The sequence below is a fragment of the Petaurus breviceps genome, unplaced genomic scaffold (assembly GCF_028583685.1).
Source record: "Petaurus breviceps papuanus isolate PSGF00001 unplaced genomic scaffold, PetGlider_PUasm1.0 208, whole genome shotgun sequence".
NCBI classification, from domain to species: domain Eukaryota; kingdom Metazoa; phylum Chordata; class Mammalia; order Diprotodontia; family Petauridae; genus Petaurus; species Petaurus breviceps.
Window position 1 is genome coordinate 30,325,827 of NW_027185852.1, and position 12,791 is coordinate 30,338,617.

Below are 12,791 nucleotides of genomic sequence, written 5' to 3' on the forward strand. Positions count from 1 at the left end.
GTGTCAATGTGAATGTGTGTGAGTGTGAATGTGTGTGTGAGTGAGTGCGTGTGTGTCTTGGCTGGGCAGCTAAGGACCTTTGGTTGGGTTTGCCTGTGGCTGGGCTAGGCTGGGAAGGAGAGATTACCTTCTTCCTCAGACAGGTCCATCCCCACCCCCAGCCCCTTCCTCAACCTGAGTGGCCTCCCTAGCCTGCCTCCCAGACTTCTCTAGTGTTTTCAGGTTCATAATGTGCTGTCCTATTACATATCCCATTTAAAGAGGAGGAAATGAAGGCCTGGAGGGGGGGGGGGCTTGTCACATGTCTTAGAGCAGGAGTTGAACCCAGGGCTTCAGACCCCAAGTGAAGCACTGTCTCTGCTCTCTACTTCCTACCCCTGCCTCAGGGCCCCAGGCTCCTCTGTCCCAGGGGTTAGTGATGCCCAGGTCACAGAGACCCAGAAGCTCCCAGTTGGAAAGGACCTCAGGGGGCATCTGAACCAGAACCATCATATCTCTACCATGCCTGATAAGGGGCCATCTAGCCTCTGCTTGGAGACCTTCAGATCTTCCAGGGACACACAAATGCTCCTGTGGGTACCCTCCCATCAAAGGAGATAGTCCCCTCAATTCCACTCCATAAGAGATGGTTTTGTGACCTGCGTTGGCCAACAAAAGTTATTCCCTGTTGGCCAACCCCAGCTAGGCAGAGAGGGTTAGAACCTTCCTGCCATGGCTGGTCTGGGCCTTCGAGCACAGGTGCCCAGAACTGAAGCTGTTTCAGCTAATTGGACCTGCAGGAACTTGAAAGCCTTACGGACCGTGGGGAGGCACTGAAGGAGAGGGGCTCTTTCCCTCCCCTCTCCCATCTCTGGGCCTTCCCTGCAGCCCCTGACACTGGCCATCACCCTCTGCAGACAGACCCTCTCTCTGCTCTGGTTTCTCCTGCCTCTGCTCTCCCCCTGATCAAGGCTGCTCAGCCTCCTTTTCTGGGGCACTGTCCACACCACGAAGCTCCTAACATCACCACCGGTGCAGGCCCCTCATCGCTTCTCATCAGCAGTCGCCCGCTGCTTGTCTTCTCCATCCCAAGTCCTCCTTAAGCCAGTCCTTTTCCCACTCAGCTGTCAGTGATCTTCCAAAACCTAAAGCACAGGTCTAGGGGCAGCCAAGTGCACAGAGCACCAGGCCTGGAGTCAGGAAGACTCATCTCCATGAGTTCAAATCTAGCCTCAGACACTTACAAGCTGTGTGACTCTGGGCAAGTCATTTCACCCTGCCTGCCTCAGTTTCCTCATCTGTCAAATGAACCAGAGAAGGAAATGGCAAAGCACTGCAGTATCTCTGCCAAGAAAACCCCAAAGTGGGTCAGGAAAAGTTGGATGTGGTTGGAATGGCTGAACAACCCAAAAGCATAGGTCTGGCCATGCAACACCTCACTCCCCACCCCCTTTCTTCAGTAAACTCTAGGGGCTCCCTAGATCTTCAGGATCAAATATAAAAATACAACATTCTCTGTTTGGCCTTCAAAGCCCTTCCTAATCTTGCCCCTGCCACCTTTCCAGGCTTCTTACACTTTACTGGCCTCCAGGTACTGGTCCAGTGGAGCTTAGCACAGTGGCTGGTGCAGACAAAGTGATTTGTGACTGTTGTTGACTAGACCGGACTCCCTCCTTACTGCTGCCTCAGGCTCCTCCCTGAGGAAGATTATTGGGGGGCCCTCTGCTGCAGCATCCCCCCAAACTTCCTCTCGAGGTCTATCTTGTATGCTTCAGAGCACAATGCCTGGTATGTAGTAGGTGCTAAATAAATGCTTATTGACTTGAATTGGACTGAATGGCATGGAGGGGACCCAGGCAGTGGCACACGAGGCCAGTGTCCAATGCCTAGGCTTCAGCCTGCCTCCTTTTCCAGTTCCCCCCAACCCATCTCAGGGCACAAAAGCCATGCTCGCAAAGGATACGTGAGCCGCAGATAAGTGGTCAGCCGGACCAGGAACAAGCTGGCCCCCTGGGAAAACTCCTGCTCCAGCTCTGGGGCTGTCTTGCCATGGTTGAATCTGATGAACTTGTCCAGGATGTGGCTTCTGGCACATTTCTTGGCATTGTCCCATTCTTGGAGGAAGCTTAGCAGCCGGCTGATGGCCGCCTGCTCCTTGATGGAGGTCATGAGTCTGGAGTCCGCAGCGAACCTGTGGCCAGAGGGAAGCGAGCCCATGAGGCAGCTGAACAGAGTCCACCTGGGCACCGCGGGGCCCATCGCTGCGGCAGCCAGCATCCCAACTTCCAGAGGCTGCCCCACTTATGCCCTGGGCTCAGGGACCCTCAGGGACTCTGTTGAGGATGGTCAGCCCTGCTGGGCGGGAGCCCTTCCGAGGGAGGGGTACGCACACAGGCTGGGGGGGAGAAGGGCAGCCAAGCGCTGTGCCTGGAAGGTGTGCAGCCCTACACAGTTTCCTGGGTTTCCCCATACCCTCTTTTTTCTTTTTTGTCTTCCCTCTGAAGAAGTTCAGCTAGGAGCAGGGCTGGGGGGAAAGTTTCTGTTTCCTCCTTGGCTTAATGGGCTGTGGCTTGTAGGAGGCTGTGTCCTTGGCAGAGTGTTTTCAGTGTATCCTTTGGGGGAGGGAAGATCTAAAATAAACCTGTTTTCCAAAAATAGTTGTGATGGAAAGTGTTATTACCCATAACCAATGTTAGTGGTGATGGGTGTGAGGCGGGTGCTCCTCTTGTGTCTAATAGACGCCTGAAAGTCATATTTCACATTACCGCGGGCCCGGCGGTGATTTACAGAATATTTGGGCAGGATTCCTTGCTGGCCCGGCTGGTGTGGAAGGAACAGCTTGTGTGCGTGGGAGGGGGACGCGCATCACGCTGAGGCCGCCCGCCTTGAATTTACAGCCCCATAAAGTGCCTCTGCACCCTCACCGGAGAGCTAGTTAAAGGGACTTTACCGTCTGAAACACCCTAAAATTGATTCTAAATGAACATTTCCTCACGCGGGTTTGAGATATTGATGGGGCCCTGCTCTCAGCATTTTATTCGAGAGCAATGATCTGCCCTGTGTGGGAGGCTCTCCTGGTCACCTGTCCTTTCCAGGCACAACTCTGGTGTCCTCCTCTGGCCCAGGGGACACTCGGGAGCTTGAAAGCAGCGGACAACGGGCCCCCTCGAACACAAGCAAGAAAGCCCCCCCACCCCATACCCGAGGGACTGAAGCCCAGCCTGGAGGGGGAAGCCCCGAGGCCCCTCAAAAAGTAGCTTTTAGGCAGGTGTGGAGGCCTCCAACAGGTGAGAGCAGGTAGGAAGATATTCTTAGCATGTCCCTCTCCCCAAGGCTGGAGAAGTGCCCCCTGCCCCCGTCTTCGGCAAAGAGACTGACTGAAGAGGAGAGACAGAACCTCAGACTTGGCAGACTCGGGGGGCGGGGGGGCACGTGTGCCAGCTGGGCCAAAGCACCCAGCCCGGGGCTTGTCCAGCCTGGGCCCACCCCCACCCAGGCTGCTGACCTGCGCTGGGCATGGACAGCTCTCATGCACTTACTGTCTGTGCAATGCCAAGCAAGTGACCAAGGCCTCTCAGCCTCAGCTTCCCATCTGTGAAATGGGGACAAAGCTCCCTTCAGAGAGGACTTGAAGATGCCGAACGCTTTTCCCTCCCCCCCCCCCAAGCCTGTGGAGCCAGAGCTTCAGTGCTAGCTATCAGTCCTGTGGATGACGGTCCCCTGAGGAGGGGGCGGTGGGGGGAGCTGTCCACCTGGCTGTTAGGAAGTTTCTCCTGACATCCAGCCTGAGCCTGACTGTGCAGCTCCCCTCATGGTTCCTGGTTCTGCCCCTGGGGAGCACAACAAGGCTGACCCCTCCTCCACAGGAGAGTCCTTCATGCCCTCAGACACAGCTCTCAGGTCCCCCCTTCCACGTTCCTCCAACAGATCTCCATGAGTGTCATGAACTCAAGACCCTTCTCCCTCTTGGCCATCTTCATCTGGACTCTCTCTGGCTCATTGAGGGGCTTCCTACAGCGTGTCAGGCACAAGACTCCAGGTGTGGGCTGAACCCTGACGGAGGACTTCCTAATCCTTGGCTGCCTAGTTGGAGGTGGCCCACCCCACCCTGGAACACTTCTCTTGGTCAGGAAGTCCTTCCTGACATTAGGCCTTGCCTGGCTCCTCCTCCTGTCCCTGCCCCTGGCCCCAAGAGAACTCAGCTTACTGACCTCTCCCTGTTCCCAGCTCCTCTGCCTGCCTTGATTTAACCATGGTCTTCATCATGCCCCACTTGGGGCAGGAATCAACTTCATCCAACAACTTGCTTCAAGCTCTGCTGCTGTCGAGTCACTTCAGTCACATATGACTCTCTGTGACCCCATTTGGGGCTTTCTTGGCAAAGACACTGGAGGGGTTTTGCCATTTCCTTCTCTAGTTCATTTGACTGGTGAGGAAACTGAGGCAAATAGGGTTAAGTGACTTGCCCAGGGTCACCTGGCTAGTGTCTGAGGCTGGATTTGAATTCAGGTCCTCCTCATTCCAGGGTTGGCTGCTCTATCCACTGGGCCACCTTGCTACCCCGCGGTTTTGCTACTCATACCTCATCAGTCCCCTCAGTTACTTCTGCTCCCCCCACCTCCATTGGAGGGCTAGAGGTCAAAGCAAAAACCTCTGCCCACACCTCCCTTTATAGAAGGCTAAAGACGCAGCCACCCCTTCACTTGACACTAGCTGCTCTGCCTGTTTTCCACTCCATGCCCCCCCCCCCCCAGCTTCCCCCATTAGATTGGAAGGTCCCTGAGGGCAGGCACGGTCCTCATGTTACTTGTATACCCCGTGCTTAGCACAGTGCCTGGCATGTGGCAGTCTCTTAATACATGTGTGTCGGGTCTGGCCCTCCTATCCCTCTGAGACATCTGGGCCCAGTGTATCCACCTGGTCTTCATGATCTGGACTAGCTGCTGACTCACCAACCACCAGAGTCCAAGAGAAGATGCTCTGGCTTCTAAAGCCCCTTGGCACCGGTTGTGCCCACTGGCCTTCTCCCTCCTCCCCACACAGTGGCCAGCCTCCTTGCTGTTCTTCACAAAAGATATACCATTTCCCTACTGGCCAGTCTCACCATCCGTCCTGTGCCTGGACTGCCCTCCCTCCCCACCTCCGGGTGCTGCCCAGGCTCCCAGGCTCAGCGAGGCTCTCTCCTTCTGGGGCATCTAGGTGTCGCCACAGTGCATACAGCGCTGGGCTTGGAATCAGACTCATCTTCTTGAGTTCAAATCCAGCCTCATACACTTCCTAGCTGTGTGACCTTGGACAAGTCACTTCACCCTGCAGGAAACCCTTTGTTTCCTCATCTGTAAAATGGCCCGGAGAAGGAAATGGCCAACCCCTCCTGTATCTCTGCCAAGAAAACCCCAGTGGGGTCATGAAGAGTTGGGCAGGACTCAAACAGAATCTCCTTTTCTACAGGAAACACCCTTTCCCAGTCAGTCCTCAATGCTGGTGCCCTCCCTTCTATGCATTACTCCAGTCAGTGCTGCTTCTAGCTTGTTGGTCCATAATGTGTGTGTGTGTGTGTGTGTGTGTGTGTGTGTGTGGTGGGGGAGGACGTTCTCCTCATTAGAATGGGCTCCCTGAGGGGCCGTTTTTGGCCTATCTTTGTAACTCCAGGCTTTAGAGCAGGGCTTGGCACATAGTAGGTGCTTTAATAGAAGCTAGGTGACTGAGTGGGAGGGTGAAGTCTGAGAACTCTGAATTTCCCGGGAGAGCCAGGAGAAAGGAGGTGTCAGGAATGGAAATGGGCCTTTGCGGGGGAGGTGAGGCTGCTGCCTAGGGTTCTGAATCACACCAAGTTTAACGTTTGAACTCTAGAGAGCTCGGTGACCAGGCAGTCAGGGAGACAGATGAGCTGACTCACACCACTGGGACAGGACAGCACAGACAACCTGACCTCTGGCCCACCCTCAGTCCTTGGTGGGGCAAGGACCGGCCAGGAAGCCTCTCCTCCCCTGGGGTCCTGGGGCTGGAGGAAGGTCAAACTCCTGACTGAGGGTCTCAAGTTGACCTTTGGACATTAGGAGCCACATAGACTGGTGGAGTGTTTAGAAGTTTCCCTGGCACCTGTCTCCTTGCTCAATCCTATGGCAGAGATATAACAATGTTATCAGCCCCATTTCACAGATGAGGCAAGGAAGATCCCTTCATTGAGGGGAAGGGGCTTGTGGGAAGCTGCCATAAGTCAGAGCCAGGAATTCAAGCCAGGTGCCCAAGCTCCAAATCTGGACCTTTATCTGCTCCTGCTGCACCACTCCTCCCTACCCCCATCCCTCACTACACTAGCAGCAAGTGGCCTTCCAGCTCAGGAAGAGGCAGTGGGGGTGGGGATGGACAGCCAAGGAGGAGAGCTGGGGCAACATTGAGAGAAAGAGGCATTGCCTGGCCCACCAGTCTTGTCCTGCTCTGGCCTGACCAGCAGCTGCTAGTTCAGTTCAATAAGGGAAGTGAGAAGTGACCACAGGAGGTGGCCAAGGACCTCAAGATTACACCCATGATGGTCATCCATAGGTCCTGAGGACTTTGAGCCTAGAGAGGATATAACTTAAGGGGCCCAGCAGCTTGTGGCACAGTGGGACTGGAGTTAGGAAGACCTGAGTTCAAATCCAACCTCTTGACATTTACTACCTGTGTGCCCCTAGGCAAATCACATAACCTCTGTTGGCCTCAGTTACCTCATCTGTAAAATGAAGATAATAATAGCATCAATCTCCAAGGTTACTGGGAAGATGAAATGTGAAGGGATTTGCAGGCTTGAAAGCATACAAATCTTATCTGTTAGGATTTTCAGTCTCCTTTGCAGGAGTATCACCTATGGCCCAGCTTCTATGCCCACTAGGCCCTCTGCACTCTCTCTCTGGGTGATCTCATTAGCTCTCATGGATTCAACTGTTATCTCTGTGCAGATGAGTCACAACTACAAGGCCAACATCCTAACATGGAACTCTTGAGCTCCACGGTGTCCTGTTTCCATTCTTGTTTGGCATTTCCACTTGGATAGCCTACGGATATCGCAAACTCAACATGTGCACAATTATCTTTCTCCCAAACCTTGTCTCTATTCCAAACTTCTCTGTCTCTATCCAAGAAAAACTTTTAAGATTCAATCAAAGTGTGGGGTGGCTAGGTGGTGCAGTGAGTAAAGGGCTGGCCCTGGAGTCAGGAGGACCCGAGTTTGGTTCCGGCCTCAGACACTTAACACCGACAAAAAAAAATACTAGCCGTGTAACCTTGGGCAAGTTACCCAATTGCCCTCCAAAAAGAAAAAAAAAACGATTCAATCAAAGTGGATTTATTATTTGGCTGTTTCATTAAATGACTTTCCTATGATCTAAATATGTTCTGGTCAACTAGTATAAGTAAAAATATTAATAGGGGCTCATGAGCTATTTTTTTTTGAGTGAACTTGTTGGGAGTTAGTTAATAATTATAAAAAAGTCAGTCAGTTAATAAATACTTTTTTTTTGTTTTTTCTGGAGGGGCAAAGGCAGGGCAATTGGCATTAAGTGACTTGCCCAAGGTCACACAGCTAGTAAGTGTTAAGTGGCTGAGGCTGGATTTGAACTCAGGTCCTCCTGACTCCAGGGCCAGTGCTCTATTTACTACACCACCTAGCTGACCCTAATAAATACTTATTAAGCTCCTACAATGTGTTAAGCACAGGGGATACAAAAGGAGGCAAATGCACATACAAATGCACCTTTCCTTTCCATTTCCACAGCCTCCACCTGGCCTAGAGCTGTGTGACCAAAGGCTTCTCATGTTTTCCAGTGTCACAGGATTATAGTTTTAGAGCTGGCTATGGAGTCTACATTTTAGATGCTGAGGCCTCTTTGAGTCACAATTTTGCTGATGCGGTTTCATTAGTAGCTATTTATTAGGAGTGGTAATGCATTTTTCCAAGTTCCACATGACTTAGTACTGGAACAGGAACAGGGAAGGCAATAACCCTACTGTTCTCAGCCTTGCTGGGAGGCATAGCAGCTTTTCTCCTCTATTTCCTTTTTCTAGGTCCTACACAGGTTAACAAACCATTCTTTCAATTTAGGCTCCAGCTGCAGGAAACTCTCTGTGCTATTTTGCAGGGATGGTGGACCACTCTTCTAGATTTCTTTTGACTCATGTTTATATTTCAAAGTTTCTACTCAGCTCTGATCTTTTTACCAGAAATGCTTGAACATCCTTTATTTCATTAAAGGTCTACTTTTACCTCCAGGAGGATGATACTCATCTTTGCAGGGTAAGTCGTTCTTGGTTATAAGCCTATATATCTACATCTACATATATGCGTGTATCTATATATCTATCTTTTGCCTTTGGAAGACCTCCTCTCATTCAAAAAGTAGCAGCTGCCAGGTCTTGTGTGATTCTGACTGTGGTTCCTTGATATTTGAACTGCTTCTTTGTGGATGTTCACAGTATTTTTCTCCTTCACATGGGAGCTTTGGATTTTGACTATAACATTCTGGGGACGTTTCCTTTTGGAAGGGGGATTGATGGGTTCTATCTTTACTGCTTGGTTCTAACAGATCTAGGCTGTTTACATTTATAATTTCTTAAACTATAATGTCCAGGTTTTTTAAATCATGATTTTCAAGGAGTCCAATGATTTTAAAATTCTCTCTCTTTGGTCTGTTTACTAGGTCAGTTGCTTTTTGATAACACATTTGTAAGGTGGATTTTAGTGTGTGTAAAGTGGATTTTTGTTATTATATCTTAAGAGTTCAGTTTCCCAGGATCTATAGCCATAACAATTTCTTGTTCCCAGGTATTAGATATGAGTTCTCACAATTATGCTTCAAAACATCTCCACCAGCTTGCACAGCATTATATAATGATAAAAAATATAAACATTTGTGCTTAAATTGTAAACATCCACTGTGACTGCACAGTGAGATACAGGGACGAGGTTTTGTAAACTTGTGAGGCTGTTGCTAGCTTTGTCTGTTGACCCTATAAATCAGGTGGGCACTGGTCGAGGTGTGGAGAACCCTTAGGGTTGAATGCACAAGCTGGAATGCTGTGTGTGCCTTGATTGGCCCCCATCAAGGCTTGGGTGGGAATCTGTGTTTGCCTCAATTGGCCCCCAGTGAGGCTTGAGGGGATTTAGGGGACTGCACAAGCTGTGCCTGCTGCACTTGACCCCATGAGAGGTAGGGGTAGTTGCCCCCACTTGTCTCCAGCCCTTGGGAGAAGGGGGATTAAGAAATGCTGTAGGAGTTGGTGCTCCCACTATCAGCAAACCTCTTTTGAGAGGACTAGACTAGAATAAAGTAAGATTATTAACCCTTTCGAAACTGTCTTAGTGTCTTTCCTGTCTGACCAGATCAAGGGCGAACATGTGCTAGCAGCCCTCCTGCGTGCTGTGTTTATCTGTCTTACATCTTAATATTTTATTCATTTTTTTATCATTTGGTTTTGTTTTAATATTTCTAGCTGTCTCATCGAGTCCTTGGTTTCTATTTGGTCTTCTAGGTTTCAGGGATTCCTTCTTATTTTTTCAGTCTTCTTATAGCTTACTGCCTCTCACATACTCTGCTATCTGGGGACTTCTGTCTCCTTATACAAGACAATGCATCTCCTAACTGTATGCCTTTGCATTGGAAATCCCTCATAATCTTTGACTCTTAACTTCTCTGGTTTCCTTCAAGACTTAGTTCAAATCTTATCTTCTTCAGGAGGCCTTTCTTGGTCCCTCCCACTGTTGGTGCCTTCCCTCAGAGACTACCTCCCATTGACACTATCTATTGTCTCCCCCACTAGAATGTGAGTTCCTTGAGGTCAGGGATTGCTTTTGCCTTTTTTTAGAGCAATTAGGTGATGTAGTTCATATAGTGATGGAAGTAGCATCAAAGACAGAGCTCAGATCAGGCCTTTGACAATCACTAGTTGTGTGACTCTTGGGAAGTCTATTAACCTCTGTCTGACTCAATTTCCTTATCTGGAAAATGGGGCTAATGATAGGACCTACTTCCCAGGGTTAATATGAGGTTAAAATGACCTGACGTGCTTTGCAAACTTTAACTAACTGTTATTATCATTTATGATAAATTACTTCACACCTGCAGCACTTAGTACATAGTAAATGCTTGTTGACTCTGATGTGAATCCAGCCCTCTTTCCAAAGCACCAAATAACCTCTTTACAAAGTTGCCCAAAACAATTTTCCTGAGACATAGGCCTGACCAAATCATAGCTCTATTAAAAAAAATATTCAGTGGTTCCCCATTACCCTCTAACGAAAATACAAAGTACCCAGCCTAATTTAATACCCTCACCTGCCACTGCTCCTTCTTCATGTGCTCTGAGATCCTCTCGAGAGCCTGGCCCACTTGCTGGTCCCAGGTCTCCACCTGCCATGTCTCAGGGCTGGAACGGACCTTTCCACATCAGCCTCCACCTCTCTCCTTGCCATGGAGAGGCAGTGGGCACCCCCTTCTTGGAGGCCGTCCAACAGAGAGCACTTGTTGAACATGTTCTAGCTGAGATTGTGTTCAGATGGGCTAGGTGTTGGACTAGATGTCTCTGAGGTCCTGGGAGTCTGTGAAATCTTCTTCTTTCTAGGGCCCATCCCAAGGGTTCCTCCAGCTGGTCCTTCAGTCAATCAAGGCCCTTCTGCTGGACTTCTTAGCCCATAGTCATGGTACAGCTCCCACTAGAGTATGTTTCCTGAGGGAGGCACGCACCCCCATTGCTAGCCGATGTCCCCAGTCCTGGCGCTGGGCCTTCCACAAAGTACCCACTTGTGACGCTGCCTCTCACCCCCTCCACTGCGGCGTCTCTACTCATCTTCCGCCCAGCTGGGCTCCCACTTTTCAAAGAGCCAATGGTTCTTACAGAGCCATGGTTAGCATTTTATAAGGTGAGGTGGACTCTAACAATCCTTTGTCCATTTCTGTAGCCTGGCTTTGGGTTCCTTGTACTTGTGTGATAAGAAATCCAGAGGCTCTTGTCCAGATGGGTTTGTTGGAAAGTCCAAGTTCCATGTCATGCATGGGGGAGAGGGGGCAGCATAATCCACATCGTGGAAGGCTGGTGCAAGGCCTGGAAGGTGTTTTATGACTGAGGGGAGGCAATAACCCTGCTGTCGGCAGCACTGTTATCACTGGCGCCAAGGACAGAATCAGCACCATGCATGGTCAGTGACATTGCGACTGGAGCTAACAGCTCCTCTGTAAACACAAATGCTCTTTCGTCACAGCCAAATGGCATTCAATAAGGCGAGAGCATTTTTTTTTTGAAATGTCAAAGAAATTATTTCCAATTTGGTGCTCACAACCAGAGACCCTAATGATCAGAGGAAATGAGAAACAAACAAATTAGCGGTAATGGGAAATGGCTTCTGGAAAGCAGGATTTAATTTATAGACAACTGATCACAACATGGAGTGTGCAGTAAAACCTGCTTCAATGGCTCCGCTGGAAGAACACGGAGGGAAGGAAACCAGAGCAAAGGCCTCATTGGGAGTGGCTGCCATCAGTTCTTTGGAAAGAAGCTGGATGGAACAAATCAAGCACATGAAATGGAAATCTGCCCAAACGGGTGCATTTTTCGCCTTCTAACCTTAGCAGACTCCCTTGGGGAAAGGGCTCCATTTTGTTTCTGTGGTCCCAAGCTCACAGATCCAGAAGATGAGGTCTCAGGAGGAGAAGGGATTGGCCCAATGTCCAGCAGGTGCTAAGTCCCTTCTCTAAATATTTTTGTGAGACTGCTCTCATGCTGCGCCTTCTCAGTATTCTTTGCTGGGTCATTCTCTCCACACCCCCTAGCTACAGGCAGCCTCCCCCTCCCCAGAGGTCTGTCCTGGCCTCCTTCTCTCCTCCCTCCCTGGGTGATCTCACCAGCTGCCATGACTTCAATGTAGTGACTCCCAGATTTATCACTCCAGTCCTGGCTTTTCCTCTCAGCTTATGTCCCACTTCACCAACTGCCTATTGGATAGTTCCAACAGGAAGTTCTGTAGATCTCTCAAACTCAATATGTCTAAAAGTAAAACTCAAATCCTTCCCTTTTCTTAATTTTCCTATTTCTGTCCAGATCAACACTATCCTTCCAGTCAACCAGTTTGGCAACCTTATGTCTGTAATGTAATGCCAAACAAAGGCAACTTCCCAAGGTTCAGAATACCAGCATCGGTGCTCTCCATTTTATTCAGTAACAAAGTAAGAACAGAGAAGGTCAAAACATGACATCATTCAAAATACAGCATTTACTAAGTGTGATTCAATAATCTCCAAGGACTACCCCACCCCAGGACCTTCCAATCATTCAATCAATTACAAAGTCCCTGTTTTAAATACTACTCCACCCCTAGGCTGTACCTTCATTTAGTCCACCACAAAGCCCCTCTTCTCAAATGAAGATTAGTTTCCAAACATAAGTAAAGTACCTTCATTTGTCAATCACAGAGCACAAAAAGGTCAAAAGTTCCCCACCCCTGGATCACAATTGAATCTACCCCAGAGTTACATCAAGTTTAAGCACAGCACTTAATACCCAAATGGAGGTCTTCATCTTGACAGGAGGCAAGTTCTCAGCAATCTTAGTTCCTGGGGAGACAAGGCTTAGCAAGGCCACAAGATACATTGCCAGTCCCTTCATTAATTCATCCTCTGTCTGTAGAACAGTCCTAGAACCCCTGAAAACATTAACAAAACCCTCTCCCAGGATTTCTGTAAACATACAACAAGAAAATCCTTCTTCAGGGCTTCTGAACCAACAGAAAGGTTCCCAGACCCCTGCAACAACAGCACTGTCCTTCACCAGTGGACAGTATT

At 49.6% G+C, this 12,791-nt stretch overlaps 2 protein-coding genes across 3 annotated transcripts in view; both read right to left on the reverse strand.

The window, feature by feature from the left end:
• Positions 1–2,152, reverse strand: part of ARMH1 (armadillo like helical domain containing 1) — a 40,118-nt gene extending 37,966 nt beyond the window's left edge. Inside the window, exon 1 of the mRNA XM_069093338.1 lies at positions 1,943–2,152. Coding sequence (XP_068949439.1) covers positions 1,943–2,148 — 206 coding nt within the window. The 5' untranslated portion in view covers positions 2,149–2,152. The remainder of the gene's footprint in view (positions 1–1,942) is intronic.
• Positions 1–12,791, reverse strand: part of LOC138165419 (small ribosomal subunit protein eS8) — a 230,373-nt gene that overhangs the window by 70,993 nt on the left and 146,589 nt on the right. The window lies entirely within an intron of this gene.